General features: G+C 39.1%; 1 protein-coding gene across 1 annotated transcript; it reads right to left on the bottom strand.

Annotated features, from left to right (window-relative positions):
* Positions 1 to 387: 387 nt before the first annotated feature.
* On the bottom strand, positions 388 to 6,543 carry il11a (interleukin 11a). Its single transcript, XM_059567615.1, has 5 exons — positions 6,096 to 6,543; positions 5,368 to 5,528; positions 2,120 to 2,212; positions 1,700 to 1,861; positions 388 to 901 (listed from the first exon to the last, which is right to left on the bottom strand). Exons 1-5 carry the CDS (start codon positions 6,100 to 6,102, stop codon positions 728 to 730), a joined length of 597 nt encoding a protein of 198 aa, XP_059423598.1. The 5' UTR covers positions 6,103 to 6,543; the 3' UTR covers positions 388 to 727.
* Positions 6,544 to 13,454: the final 6,911 nt, after the last annotated feature.

Consider the following 13,454-nt stretch of genomic DNA (forward strand, 5'->3'; position numbering starts at 1 on the left):
ACATAAATAACAAATAGTTCTGAAAAATTAATTTGTATAAAAAAAGGCAAAGTAAGGTTTAAGGTTAAATGGAGCATCAGAAGCAGGATGTCGACTGGAGTGCACTGTTATTTTCAGATCAGACTCCTTCACTGATCAGGCTTCAGACCGCAACAGGGATGGACTGGGACTAAAAAAAAATCAGTCTGGGACATACACAGCCCATCACAACCCACCACAGATAATCCACCACCACAGCATCACACATAGTATTCAGGGATTTTTTACATTTCCAATATGGTTTCAGATGGTTTAATATGCCCCTTTATGTGACTCAATTTACAACTTGGGACTGGACCACATTTTTTAAGAGGTAGTAAATCTATAGCACTATATTTCAGTTGATCAAATCAGTCATTGTCTTCCTGGTTCCATACGCAATATTTATAATTATGTGTGCCTTTATTATGAACAGATTTACTCTCATTCTTATAATTTAAAAGTTCAAAGCCGTGGCGGTTGGAAAGAGACTGAACAAGAGTAGGTTGTGAATGGTTGCGAGAGGACAAGTTGAAATACTCAACTTCCCTCCTGTTACTCAGATGTTATGGCCTGACAATTTCAAAACCATTATCGCATACGTTGACCCAACCCACTGGGAAAAGTCCCGGTGCTCCCTATGGCCTGTCCATCTGGCCAATGATCAAGTCCTGGCCCAATTTTTTTTGTGTGATGCCTCTGAGGTTCCTCATGCTGGTAATCTGGATTTGAGGGTAAGGAACACTCGGGAGGCCCAGTCACAGAAGAGCCTGAACTGCTGCAGGAGTTCCTGAGAGGATTGAACCACCTCCCAGTGAAAAGCAGGATTAGGTGGGAGAGAGGGAGAGGGAACGGCTATCCGGGGAGCCTCTGCTCGGGTCATCTGAAATAAAAAATAAAAAATCATAATCATGAATGCACTGATTATATTTCCATGTAGCTATAAATTATCTCTGTACATATGCATCTAAGAGACTTAAATGAATTTATGTATTTTAATACAAATATATTATTATATACGTATGATAGAATATTTAAATATATTCAATTATACACAACCATTCAAAAGGTTTGGGTTCAGTGAGATTTTTTTTATGTTTTTGTGATTCTTATGCTCAGGTCTGCATTTATCTAAAAAACTGTAATTTTGTGAAATGTTTTTACAATTTAAAATACAGTTTTCTGTTTTCTTTTTAAATATGCCGTATATTAAAATGTAAATTATTCCTGTGATGGCAAAGCTGATTTTTTCAGCAGCTACGGAACCTTACTTCAATGACCCTTCAGAAATCATTATAATATGCTGATTTGGTGCACAAGAAACATTTCTTATTATCACTGTTCAAACCAGTTGTGCTGCTTAATATTTTGGAAATCATGAAACATTTATTGAATAGAATGTTGAACAGAAAATTTAAAGAAAGAAAAAAAATTGGTAGCATTATATATGCCTTTCCTATTAGTTTTAAACATTTAAATGCAACCTTGCTGAATAAAAGTTAATTCTTAAAAAAAGAAAAACTTACTGACCCCTCAACTTCTATTCTGTAAAATTCTATGTATTTAATAATTGTAATATTATATATTACACAAATTATAGGTTTTATAAACAATGGATAATCCAATCTCCTAACAGTTGCACATATTGTTTGCTTAGAGATGTGTGTGTTTCGGCATGTACCTGACGCTGTAAGGCGTTTATGAGGCTCCTAATGTGGGAGATCACGTCTGTCAGCTTTGGTACTGAGCTGTGCTGCTGCTTGCGTGTTGTTCTGTTCAGCCACTCGAAATGGTGCTCAAAGGACTTTAAGTCTGCATAGAGCTGAGAAAGTGTAGACTTGAACTGCAAGAGAGGAAATGAAAAGAGCCAGAAACTAAATTATTTAAAGAATTCAGAACAAAATATCCTGATAATGTCATGACAAATAACTACATTATACAAGCAAATAGACAGATGTACAGTTAAAAGGCCGTCCCATCAGCAGTGCAACCGATGGACCTGCTCTTAAGAGGGCTGGGGCCCTGGGCAGCCCTGGACTGATAAAAAGGTGCATAATATAAATAAATGGCAGCATGAAAGCCTATTTTTCTTCATACACACCTCCAGAGTGGTGAGGTCACTGACTCTGCTGCTGATCGCTGGAAGAGACTTGAACCTATGGTGATCAATCTCTGTGGCAAACACTGGGTTTTTCTGAAAAGAAAGGACAAAAAGACAGAACAGGCATTAATCAAAAAGAAAAAAAGAAGCATGCTACACAAATATTCTGAATGAAAATGTCATGACATTTTCTTCTGGTCACAGCTAATTTCCAGATCCACAACTCTGAACTCAACAATCAAAACAACAGAGTAACATTTGTCCCACAAGTGAAACGACTGGCTTCCACTAGCAGAACCACCGCAGAATTACAGGGAACAGCAGTCACCCTGAGTTCCCTGGGCTTTAACTTCTGAACCCAGACAATAAAAGTTCATGACCTGAAGCCACAGGATGTTTTCTAGAGGAAGAATAACAACATATGCAATGACTAAGGAGTTTGAAGTGGAATAGACAACACTGGGCTGCAGGGAAACTCCAGGGTCAGGACTAAAAAAGGTGCTATGACGTATGCACTGAATGCACTGCCTTCACCTGGCACTAGAGGGAGACAGAAACAAACTCAGGTGTTCCTAAAGTATCTCAGGGGGGAGAAGAGAGACCCTAACTTGCTCTCGCCGGTGTTTAGACAGTATCCGGTGTTCCTAATGTGGCTGCCATGCAAATGGAGCAGAGCCTGTTTACAAGTCATCTAAAGGGTTGTTTGTGAACAGTAATGAGTGCTAATAATGTGACAGGTGTAATGCATCACCCTTTGCATCTTTGAAGCCCCATCAGAAGAGGAAAACAACATCGTAGACCAATCAGAAGTCAACATGACGAACATAATAGCGTGCTGAAGCCAGCTTTCCATGCCACTCTTGCACTGTTTGGAATGATGTGTTTTTTCCTTGATTTGTTGTTGTTTTTGTGTACTTCTGCTCCCTCAGCTGAATCCCTCCATTTCTCTATCTAGGCTCTGTGGTAGCAGCCAAATGATGACACACTCCATCCTAGACCTCATCACTCTTCATCCTAGTGGCACAATCATCACACACAAACTTTGTTGACCGTCTCTCATCCAGAGCACTCTCTGATCTCTTTATCTCCTCGGTTGCTTGTCCCGTTTCCCCCCCACCCTCTCCGTTTGGATCATGACCTCACTCGACTGATTTTTATGCCCTCCCTCCTCCTGTCTTCCTTGAATGCAAATACGGGAATGTGATAAATCAGAGTGATTTTTATCAGGACACTTTGCTGTGGAGACCGAAAGCTAAACAAGCAGCCCCACACCTACACAGACCACAACTATTTACAACATGCACACTCTCACCGGCACGCACACACGGTCATACAAACATCGCATGTATACACACTCTCACCACCTCACACAAATAACAGTAACACATTCTGTACATACACGCACACATCGGGTTTTATAGCTTTCTTGTGGGGACTTTCCGTCGACTCCCATTCTATTTTTCTTTCCTAGGCTTGACCCCTGTAAAGTGGAACTCCATGCAAGAAGAAAAGAAACCAAAATAAATGCTTCATGTCACTGAAAAACTAACAAAATGTTTTTCAAAGTGTGTCGGCCCTTTTGTTACCAGTGGGGTCTTTGATAGGGTTCTCCGCTGTAACATCTGGTGCACATACACAAGGCGGCAGACACAAAACATCCTTATATACAACACGCATACATACAACCAAATGTGATTGTATCTAATTGAACCACAGGACTGGAAAAGGTGGCATCTGGCATTGGATTTATAAGTGATGGAGTCAGATCAGGTGATTCTCTGTTCTCAAAGGAAAATCTGTCTTGTTCGGGATGAGTGACTGTTTGAGTTAGCATAACGTTGTACACATAATCTCAATGTCAACGGGAATCAAAGACCATGCAAACATATGACAAGTGACATCTTAAGGGGGTAGAAATGAGACCCAAAAATTGACATTTTGTCATCATTTACTCACCCTGTATTCAGTGGAACACACACACATGCAAAGATATTTTGAATAGTTTCAAAGGGTTTTGTCCTTATCTGTGTTTTAATTTAAATTTAATATTTTCAGTTTTCATTTTAAGTTTAGTTTAATTTCTAGTCATTTTGTCACATGCTATAGTTAATATGTTTGTTTTTAAAAAAATAAACCATTTTTCAGTTTATTGTTTATTACAACTTTTTATGTTGTTTTGGACCCCACTGACTTTAATTAATATATATATATATATATTATATATATATATATAAATTTTTTAAATAGCTTTAGTTAACAATGACACTAGCCCATACAATGAAAGTCAGTGGGGTCCAAAACAACATTGGGCCCATTAACTTTCAACGTATAGACAAAAAAGAAAAAAAACACTTAAATGTCTAATTTTGTGTTCCATGGGAGAAAAAGGGCATGCCGGTTTGAAATGACATGAGTGTGAGTAGATGATGACAGGATTTTCATTTTTGAATGAACTATTAGTAGCAACTGCAACGAAAGATCGCGGCTCATGCTACGCCGTTAAGCAGTACATCTGTTAACATTTTCATTTACAGTGGAACTACACAGAAGGCAGCACTGTACTTTTCACCTTTCAGTGCCATGTGCTTCACTCGTGCTGGTAAACAGGACGTCCAAGTAACCATGGGAACACAGATCTGTTTATGTTTCCGAGGTAGGGAAGGGAGGCCTTGGAGAGGTGAGGGGTGCACTGTGGGTTCAAGACCCTCAAAGTACAGATCTCCATCACATAGCAAACGCAGAATCCCAAGTAAGGCCCACAGCATTTCACTCTGAGATGGTCTGAGCACTGAATACAAGCACAAGGCTCGTTCTGAGCCATGCAGATCGTGTTTACCCCCATCCCGTAGGTTCAGGCTCATTAGTTGCAAGTTTATGAATGTTACATTGCGAGCTTTGATGCTGTCTGAGATGTCAACCCTGCTGTTGGGCCTGAACCCAGGGATCTGTTTTTTTTTTTTTGTCAGATAGAGGCTACAGTAATGAGCCTTATCTGCTCCCACATGGACTCAAAGCTACCGCAATCTGCTATCTCAGTTCTAATATGAGCCAGCTGAATGAAAAGCCGATCAGCGGCGGTGTGTGCGAGCGAAAGCATGATAGATAAGCTAATTCCTGTCCACAAATTTTTGCAAGGAGCATTACTGTAGCCCAGCTGTTCAGAGGCTCAAGATCAAGATCTGATCATCATCAGCATCTCTGAGTACAGTAGGAACTTCCTCTCCCGGTGTCACACCAGATCAACTCACCAGTAGATCCTGAGTCAGCTTCAGAAGGTGTCTGGTCTGATTGGTCAGCTTGTCAAAGTCAGTCTGGATCCGCCGGTGGTGGGCAGGGAAGGCAGATGCTAACAGATGAAGTTGAGCCAACAGCAGCGAGAGGAGCAGCGATGAGGAGGAGTCACCCAGCACTGTGGAGGAGAGCAAATCATTGATGCACAGCTACAAACAACACTCCTATGTTCGTCCCAAGGAGCCTGTGCCACTCTTACAACGGGACCGTGTTTCCACACGTCCAGAAAATACATCGAGAATCTCAGCCAGAGGACACTTCTTTCATCTTTTTGGGATAAGGAAATCACACGTTGCATCACACTAGAGGGAAAAGCGGTGCTGCTGTGCGCCCTGAGCGAGTAACACTTGATCCATTATTACTGTCGACATGATAAATGCTTCTCTAATGAACTAACCGCGAGCGCCTCAAGCCGTTAACCTGTCAAACCATCTCTACCCATTATTACCACTTACAACCGTACAGGTTTCCATCAAAAAGTTCCGCATTTATAAATTACAATAAAGATTTGTCAGAAAGCAGTAGGGATGCTTAAAAGTTGCGTAGGTTTATGTTAAGCGATATAAAACGAGTTAAACAGTGTTTTAAGAAACGGCGAGCTGATGGGTAACAGCAACAAGTGTCAATCACTAATAAATAAATAAATAAATAAATAAAGCGAATATATAAACAATGTGACACTTACATTTCATATTTGTCCAGGTCCTTATTTTAAAAAGTAGATACGTTGCAAATAAATACGCAGAGAAATAAACAAACAAACAAAAGCGTATAAATTAATAAATAAATGAAGCTCCAGATGTTGTCACGTGCTCCAAAGTTCGTCTCTCTCTCTCTCAGTATCCGCGCGAACGGCTCGCGACAGTAGTTTACAGAGGAAGAGCGTGAGGTGAGGAAGAAAACGAATGAATGACAGAATTGCTGAATTAGCGAGAACTAGAAAAAAAGCCCCAAAACTTGACTCTGTCCAGTCCCAATAGTTGTCTAGTTTTAACAAACGCGAGTGAGGATGGAAAGACACACGGCGAGGGTCAGAGAGATGTATGGAGGGAGAGACAGACAGAGAGAGAGAGAGAAGGATGCGAGGGTAAGTCTAATTTTTCGCGAAGTGAAATGTTTAGGCTTGTTTAAAACTTCCTTTATAAAGACGGGGGTATGACACATCCTGAGTCACCACTTCATTCATAAAAACACTCTCTCTCACACACACACACACACACACACACACACACACACACACACACACACTCTCTCTCTCTCTCACTCTTTCTCTCTCTCGCGCGCGCTTCCCGCCCCTCGGCACTGTCTGTCTGCTTTTGCGAATTTTTGAAAGAAAGAAAAAAGACGTTTCTGTTGTTTCCCCCCCCCCTCAAGCAATATCATTTTCTGTAGGTCTATTTATCTCTCCTGCTATCTCTCTTCCTCTGCTCCATCCCTCTACGCGATCTATGCCAATCAAATCGTCCATCTCTTTATCTTTTCATCTGCAGATCTCTTCCCCTCTCTCCCTCTATCACTGCAAAAGTTTAAAAAGCCCATTGTTTCATTTTATATCAGTAAATCAGAGTTTCATAACTCTCCCGTTCTGTCTTTCTCTCAGCCCCGTTATATTAGGAATAAATAAGCACTTTATTTGCATAATGTAATGTAAAGGGAGCAGCTGCATTGCGCATGTTTACCATATTCAAACTTCGCTCCTGAGACAGCAGTCTGTTATTTCCACCATATTTCCACTCTTTCGTTCTCTGACGCTCCCCCTTCTTTCTCTCCAGGGTAAAGGAAAGAGTGAGAGAAGGAATAAAAAGAGAAAGGTGTTACATAGTAAGGCCTGTAAGTGTTGCATAGAAACAGTTAGGGAACTTGCAGAACATTAGCACTAAGCCTTCAAGAGCGAAAGAGAGAGAGACAGGCAGAGTTAGAGAGAGAGGGAAGAGGGGGAAGGTTAATTTAGCATATACAGAAACCAGTGCATGGCGCTGGAAATACGGAGTCACATGCAATAAAGCATAGCACAGTGTTGCAACAGAAGCAGAGAGGAGTTTCCAGACAGAGAGAGAAAGTATGGGTGAGGGGTTAATGCAACCTTAAATACACATGCTGCATTAATAGCTGACCTTTCCAGATTCACGAAAAGTGAAGAAAAACTCACTCAGGGGTGTAGGAACAACTTAAAACATGTGCAAAGGGGGGACAGTAAAGGTATGGGAATGATTATCTAAGAAAGAGTGGGGAACAGTGGAGCTGTGGCAAAGGGGGTAAATCACAGGCACTGGGGTTTGAATCCGGCGTGCGTCATGCTCTGATCCTATTCACAGACCTTCATTTTATTGGCACTTAAGATGGGTCAGGGGTCAAATAAATGATAAATAAGAGTGTCCACAATGAGGAAAACTACTTGAAAACCAAGCTAGAATGAAAATGTTGTTTTATATTAAAAGAATGTTTTATATTCATGTTGTTTTGATATTAAAAAAATGTACACCATTTTTTTTTGTTAAATTTTCATTTAATGACACATTTAAGTATATATAATGTACTTTAAAAAGAAAATCATGAACTATTAATTCATAAATATTATGTTCTTGGTAAGTCGAATATAAAAATTTCATGATTTCAGATTTTATTTTCAAGAATATAATGCTTTTTCTTCATTACGATATCAGGGCGATTGACTTATTTTTGTCATTATTAAAATTAATTGTAGAGATCTATTCACCATTAATTCAATTCAAGTTTATTTTTACAGCCCTTTTTACGATACAAATCATTGCAAAGCAAATTCAGTACCGGTAGTAGCTTATCAGTGGTGGCTGTCAGTTTATGCATGGCAGAAATGTATGGAAAAATGTGTTATAGTCGTAATCAAACAGACAATGAACACTATTAACAGTAATTATTATATGATGCAATCAAACTTATAGCAAAATGTGGTAGTTCTGTATGTTGTTTCAGGGTTGGCATCATCTGAGGTCCTCTGAGGGGTTGGCATCATCTCTTCTCAGGTGTTCTGGATCCAGACTGGAGCTTGTGTAATTCCTAGTTACCCGTGGCAAAAACAGAGAAGCAAATAGAGACATAATTAGCATAGCTGCTGTTCCAACCAAGTAACATTAATTTGTTATTTATTATTGTGCAATATACTGTATGTACATTGCAGTTTTATTGTATTTTTGAATACATTATAGATTAAACACAGTTTTGTGCACTCTTATGCATGTAAAAAGCACTGTTCACACAAAACTGTTCTCAAAAACTCTCTTGTCACTCACACACACACATACACAAGGGTGTGTGGAGGTAATGCGGTTGCAGGGTCACATTCTGGTTTTGTTGGGTCAGCCATAAAGAAGAAAGGGGGGAGAGAGGAAGAGATGGAAGGAAGGGAAATAGATGAGTGTGCAGGAGCGATGGAGGAATGGAGGGAGATATTGACACACTCGCTCTTTTAATTTCCCACATCAAAGGCCTGTTTGAAGACACAGCTGGGAAAAGAATAAAAGAAAGAGTAAAGTTAGTCACTCACCGACTCTCTCTGCCTGCATGCCCTGATGGGGGTCTCTTGGGTGGTTGATGGTGAGTCTGTTTAAGTCCCTAATCCAAAGGGCGTGTGTGTCTGATTATGTGTGTGGGTGTGTTAGCGGGTTACCAATCAGCAATGATTGCTCTGCTGTATACGTGTGTATGTGAGTGTGTGGTCCTGATGTTCAGTCCGTCACATCACCAATCACTGAATGCACCAGAGGAAAGACCGGTAGTCTGAGCTGTCCGGTCACAAACCTCACAAGACATTACACACAAACTCCTACACATTCACACACAGTCCTCGATCACAGGGGAAGTGAGGCACAGGTGGGGAGCAATAAGTGTCCAGACATCCTGGTACCTCATTACTGTAATATCCCCCATTATGGGACTCACACACACATTCATTATGTCCACATTCACACGCTGCCAGACCTCCCCTCCTCAAATACACATACACTGCAGCATGCAATAATACACACAGTTTCATTGGCCAACATGCTCACAACTCAGAAATGGTTTTTGTTGTCTTTTTTATTGGCTTCCTTTGATGTGTCAGCACCCTAGGCAAGAGGGCACAAGCTTAATTGGAACAATTAAGGCACTAATGAATTTCAACAGGTGGTTAAAATGCTGAGTTTAAGAACTACTGTTGAAGAGCTGCTTTTTTTCCTCCGGAATGGACAGCAGGCTTAGTGAGACCGATGGTTTAACTTCATTAAACTTAAAAGAATGAAACTTAAAAGGCAGAGAAAGAGTCTACTCCTTTCCGCTTCAGTTTACAAATAATGTTCAGGTAGTGTGTGAACAGCGCAAATTATTTTTTAAGGAAGAGGAAAAGTACAACCAGGACATTCTGCTAAACACCTCCTTTTGTTTTCCTCAAACAAAAGGATGGTAAATACAACAATCTGTCATTTTTGTGTGAACTAAAAAATTACTGATTATTGTTTATGGCTTTCTTTTGTTTGTGGAAAACAAAAGGAGAAGTTTAGCAGAATGCACTGGTTGTACTTTTCCATACAGTCAAAGTGAATTATATACTTTTTCATACAATGAAAGTGGGTTGTTTGTTTGTTTATTTCCTTATTAACTCCATTCCAGCATCTATGACTATATTCATGGCAAGAACCAGTTAATCCATACACAAGTCGATCCATACACGTCTTGTCTTTACACACGTCCAGGGACAATTTAGAGGCTTTAATTAACCTAACACGCTTGTCTTTGAAAATTACTGAGAATTAACCTAACCCGCTTGTCTCTGGGCTGTGGGAGGAAACTGAAGCATAACCCGGCGTAAACCCATACAGACAGAGGGAGAACTCCACACAGAAAGACCCCCCCTCCCAGAGGGGCTCGAACTTGGGGACTTTCTTGCTGATTAAATTACTGAGAATATATAATAACAACACTTAAATAATGCAATAAACATATAAATAACAGAAAATATAACATTATATAAGAATATACATTTATAATAAAAATTTGATTTTTCTATTATTTAACGTCATGTAATATCATATGACTTCTGGGATGTATTTGATCAAAATCTTATGTGCAAAGTCAATTTGGATAAAAGCGCCATCCAAATTCATATATGTATGTAACATATTAAAATACTTTTAACTCAAGATCAATATTTCATGTCTCCATCTGTTCTTATTTGGTAACACTTGCTAACATTTTGCACTGTATTCATAATCATAATCACACTTTCATTTCCCAAGCCAAAACCTCACAGCAGTTTACCATCATTTGGATTTAGTCTACTTGTTTCTAACTGCCAAACTGCATGTGCAATTACAACCATTATTTGTGGAACCATTTAGTTTCTCGAATGGAAAACTCTTTCAGAAATGCTGAACGTTTTAGTTTTAGCAATGTGTGTGTGTTGGGGGATGAATAATTATTAGTTTATTAGTCAGTGTTATGGAACATGTTTCTACTGGTCTAAATAGGTCATAAAACATTTTGATAAAAGTGGGGATGTTTAAATTACTCAGCAATAAAATAAATCAAACTTTGTTTAATATTACTCTGTTCTCCAATGTTTCAAAGCACAGTCTTTTAGGCCATATAATTATGATTATGTTGTGTGGAGTACTGCATATCGCAGCCTTAATCATAAACACACACACACACACACACACCAATATCAACAGTTGGCAGAGCAGCATATGACATTTAATACCTGCAAAAGCATGATCTGATATAAATTAATAACTTCTTTACCATCTCACTAAACCCTCAAGGGAATTTCACAATGGAAGAGGAAAAAAGAGTGAGAGTGACTGCTGGAAGATGAATATGTGCATGTGTGGGAGGATGCATAAATACAGTGAAAAAAGAAAGATAATTCTTATGACAGGATGTTGATCATGTCCTTTGACCCTGACTGACTGCTCCCTTTCTTTGTACTGCACAGAAAAAAGAGGTGTGTCCTGACCAACTACAATCTGGCAAGCCCCCTTCACCTTTCCCAACCCGTGTGCCCCTCTACAGACGTCAGAGAGCAAGTGAGTGTGTTAATGGCTCTATGGGAAAAGCAAAAGGGTGAATAGAAAGAAAGAATGACACACTGCGGGAAGATAATCATTGGGCAATAAAGTGACGTCTCAGAATCTGTCTCACAATGCTGCAGACACAAGCCTGTAAGAACACACGTGCACAGGAAACCACATATAAACACTGCTGGATTACACCACTGTCAATGTGCCAAATGATATTGGGTCAATAAATGTGCTGTATATAAGCTAATAAGTACACTAGGGCTGTGTAAAAAATATAGATTTTCTGATTAATCTTCACTTGATCTTCTTTCTTACAATCCAAAGATCAATCTTTTCTGTGCAAGTGTTTCCTGTAAGCACTTTTCAGCATTGCCGCACACCTTGCTGCTAAATCTACAGACTCACTGCAAGTTATTTTTTAACAGAGTCTGAATTAAATATGAGATTAAAAAAGGGTGTGTAATTTTTTTTATTGAATTGTTCTTGCTGGGTGAATGCAATCACATATACTGTAGCGTGACCAGTGCAGTCCGATACACATTTGAATGACTCCTATAAATTGGCTCTTACCAGTGGATCAAAAACATACAGTGTCACCAATGTAAAATGTTTCCCAATCAAATGACTCCTATGAACTGGTTCATGTTAGTGAATAAAGACAAACGAATAAATACTCCATCACCAGGGTAGAACATTTCACGATCAAATGAGTCCAATTAATTGGTTCTTGTTATTAAATAAAAACAACTTACAGCGTGGCCAGTTTAGTCTGATTCATGATTAACTGACTCTTATGAACTGGTTCTTGTTAGTGAATCAGAAACGAACAGCGTGACCAGTGTAGTCTGATTCACAATCAAGTTTTTGGTTGAGGTAATTATTACTACTATTATGACTGCATAGTTCAGTTGTTATCTGTTACCTCAATTGTTATTTAACAAATATAATATGTTGATTTTGCAAGTTAATATTCTCATACAGTTCCAATCATTTGTACTCTATAAATTAGAGCAATAAATAGTTTATTTTGAGCATTGTAACAAAACTATACCCAAATGAGTAAAAATCTAATCAAATCAAATCAAGAAAACATGCATCACACTTTGTCACCACACACAAAGGACAGTTCATGTAACTGAGCCACACAAGCACACATACACACACACACACACACACATGTTTGTTTTTGTGAAAAGTGGGGACATCCCATAGGCGTAATGGTTTTTATACTGTACAAACTGTATATTCTATGGCCCTACACCTAACACTCACAGGAAACTGTGCATTTTTACTTTCTCAAAAAAACTAATTCTGTATGGTTTATAAGCATTTTTAAAGATGGGAACATGGGTTATGTCCTCATAAGTCACCCTCTCCTTGTAATACCTGTGTTATACCCATGTCATTATACAAAGTTGTGTCCTGATATGTCACAAAAACATGCCCCCCCCCCCCCCCCCCCACACGCACACACAGTTAGATTACAACTAATTAACTTAATAGAATTTATCTTTTCAAATCTGACGTACTGGAATGTCCAGATGATATTTTATTTCTTTAACACACACTTACAAACACAAGCTTAATCTGCTTATGAAACGGTAATAAGTAGTTGTAAATCACTCGCGGCAGTAGCTGTCTTCCGGTTCTTAGAGCTTGGCAGAAGTGTTCAGATATTACCCTGACGCACACAAACACACACTCTGATGCAAGCTGCTTGCTGGAAGACATTAGGATGGTATAAGAGAGAATGAGTGTGCATTGTGGTCAGGTCAGTAGGTGAAATGAAATATTTGAAATAATGAAATACTAATTAAGAAAAGAGCAAACTAAAGCAACTATTTCTATTCAATTCCATTTATTTACTGTAACACATACTATATTTGTAACATGCACTTGAATATTGACATATTTGAATGAGCAATAATTCAAAGAGAGACCAATAGAGAGGAAGAAAGTAGGAGAACAGAATGAAGATGGAGAACAGCCCACGCAAAAAGGAAATTTTT

Source organism: Carassius carassius, chromosome 15 (genome assembly GCF_963082965.1).
Source record: "Carassius carassius chromosome 15, fCarCar2.1, whole genome shotgun sequence".
NCBI lineage: Eukaryota > Metazoa > Chordata > Actinopteri > Cypriniformes > Cyprinidae > Carassius > Carassius carassius.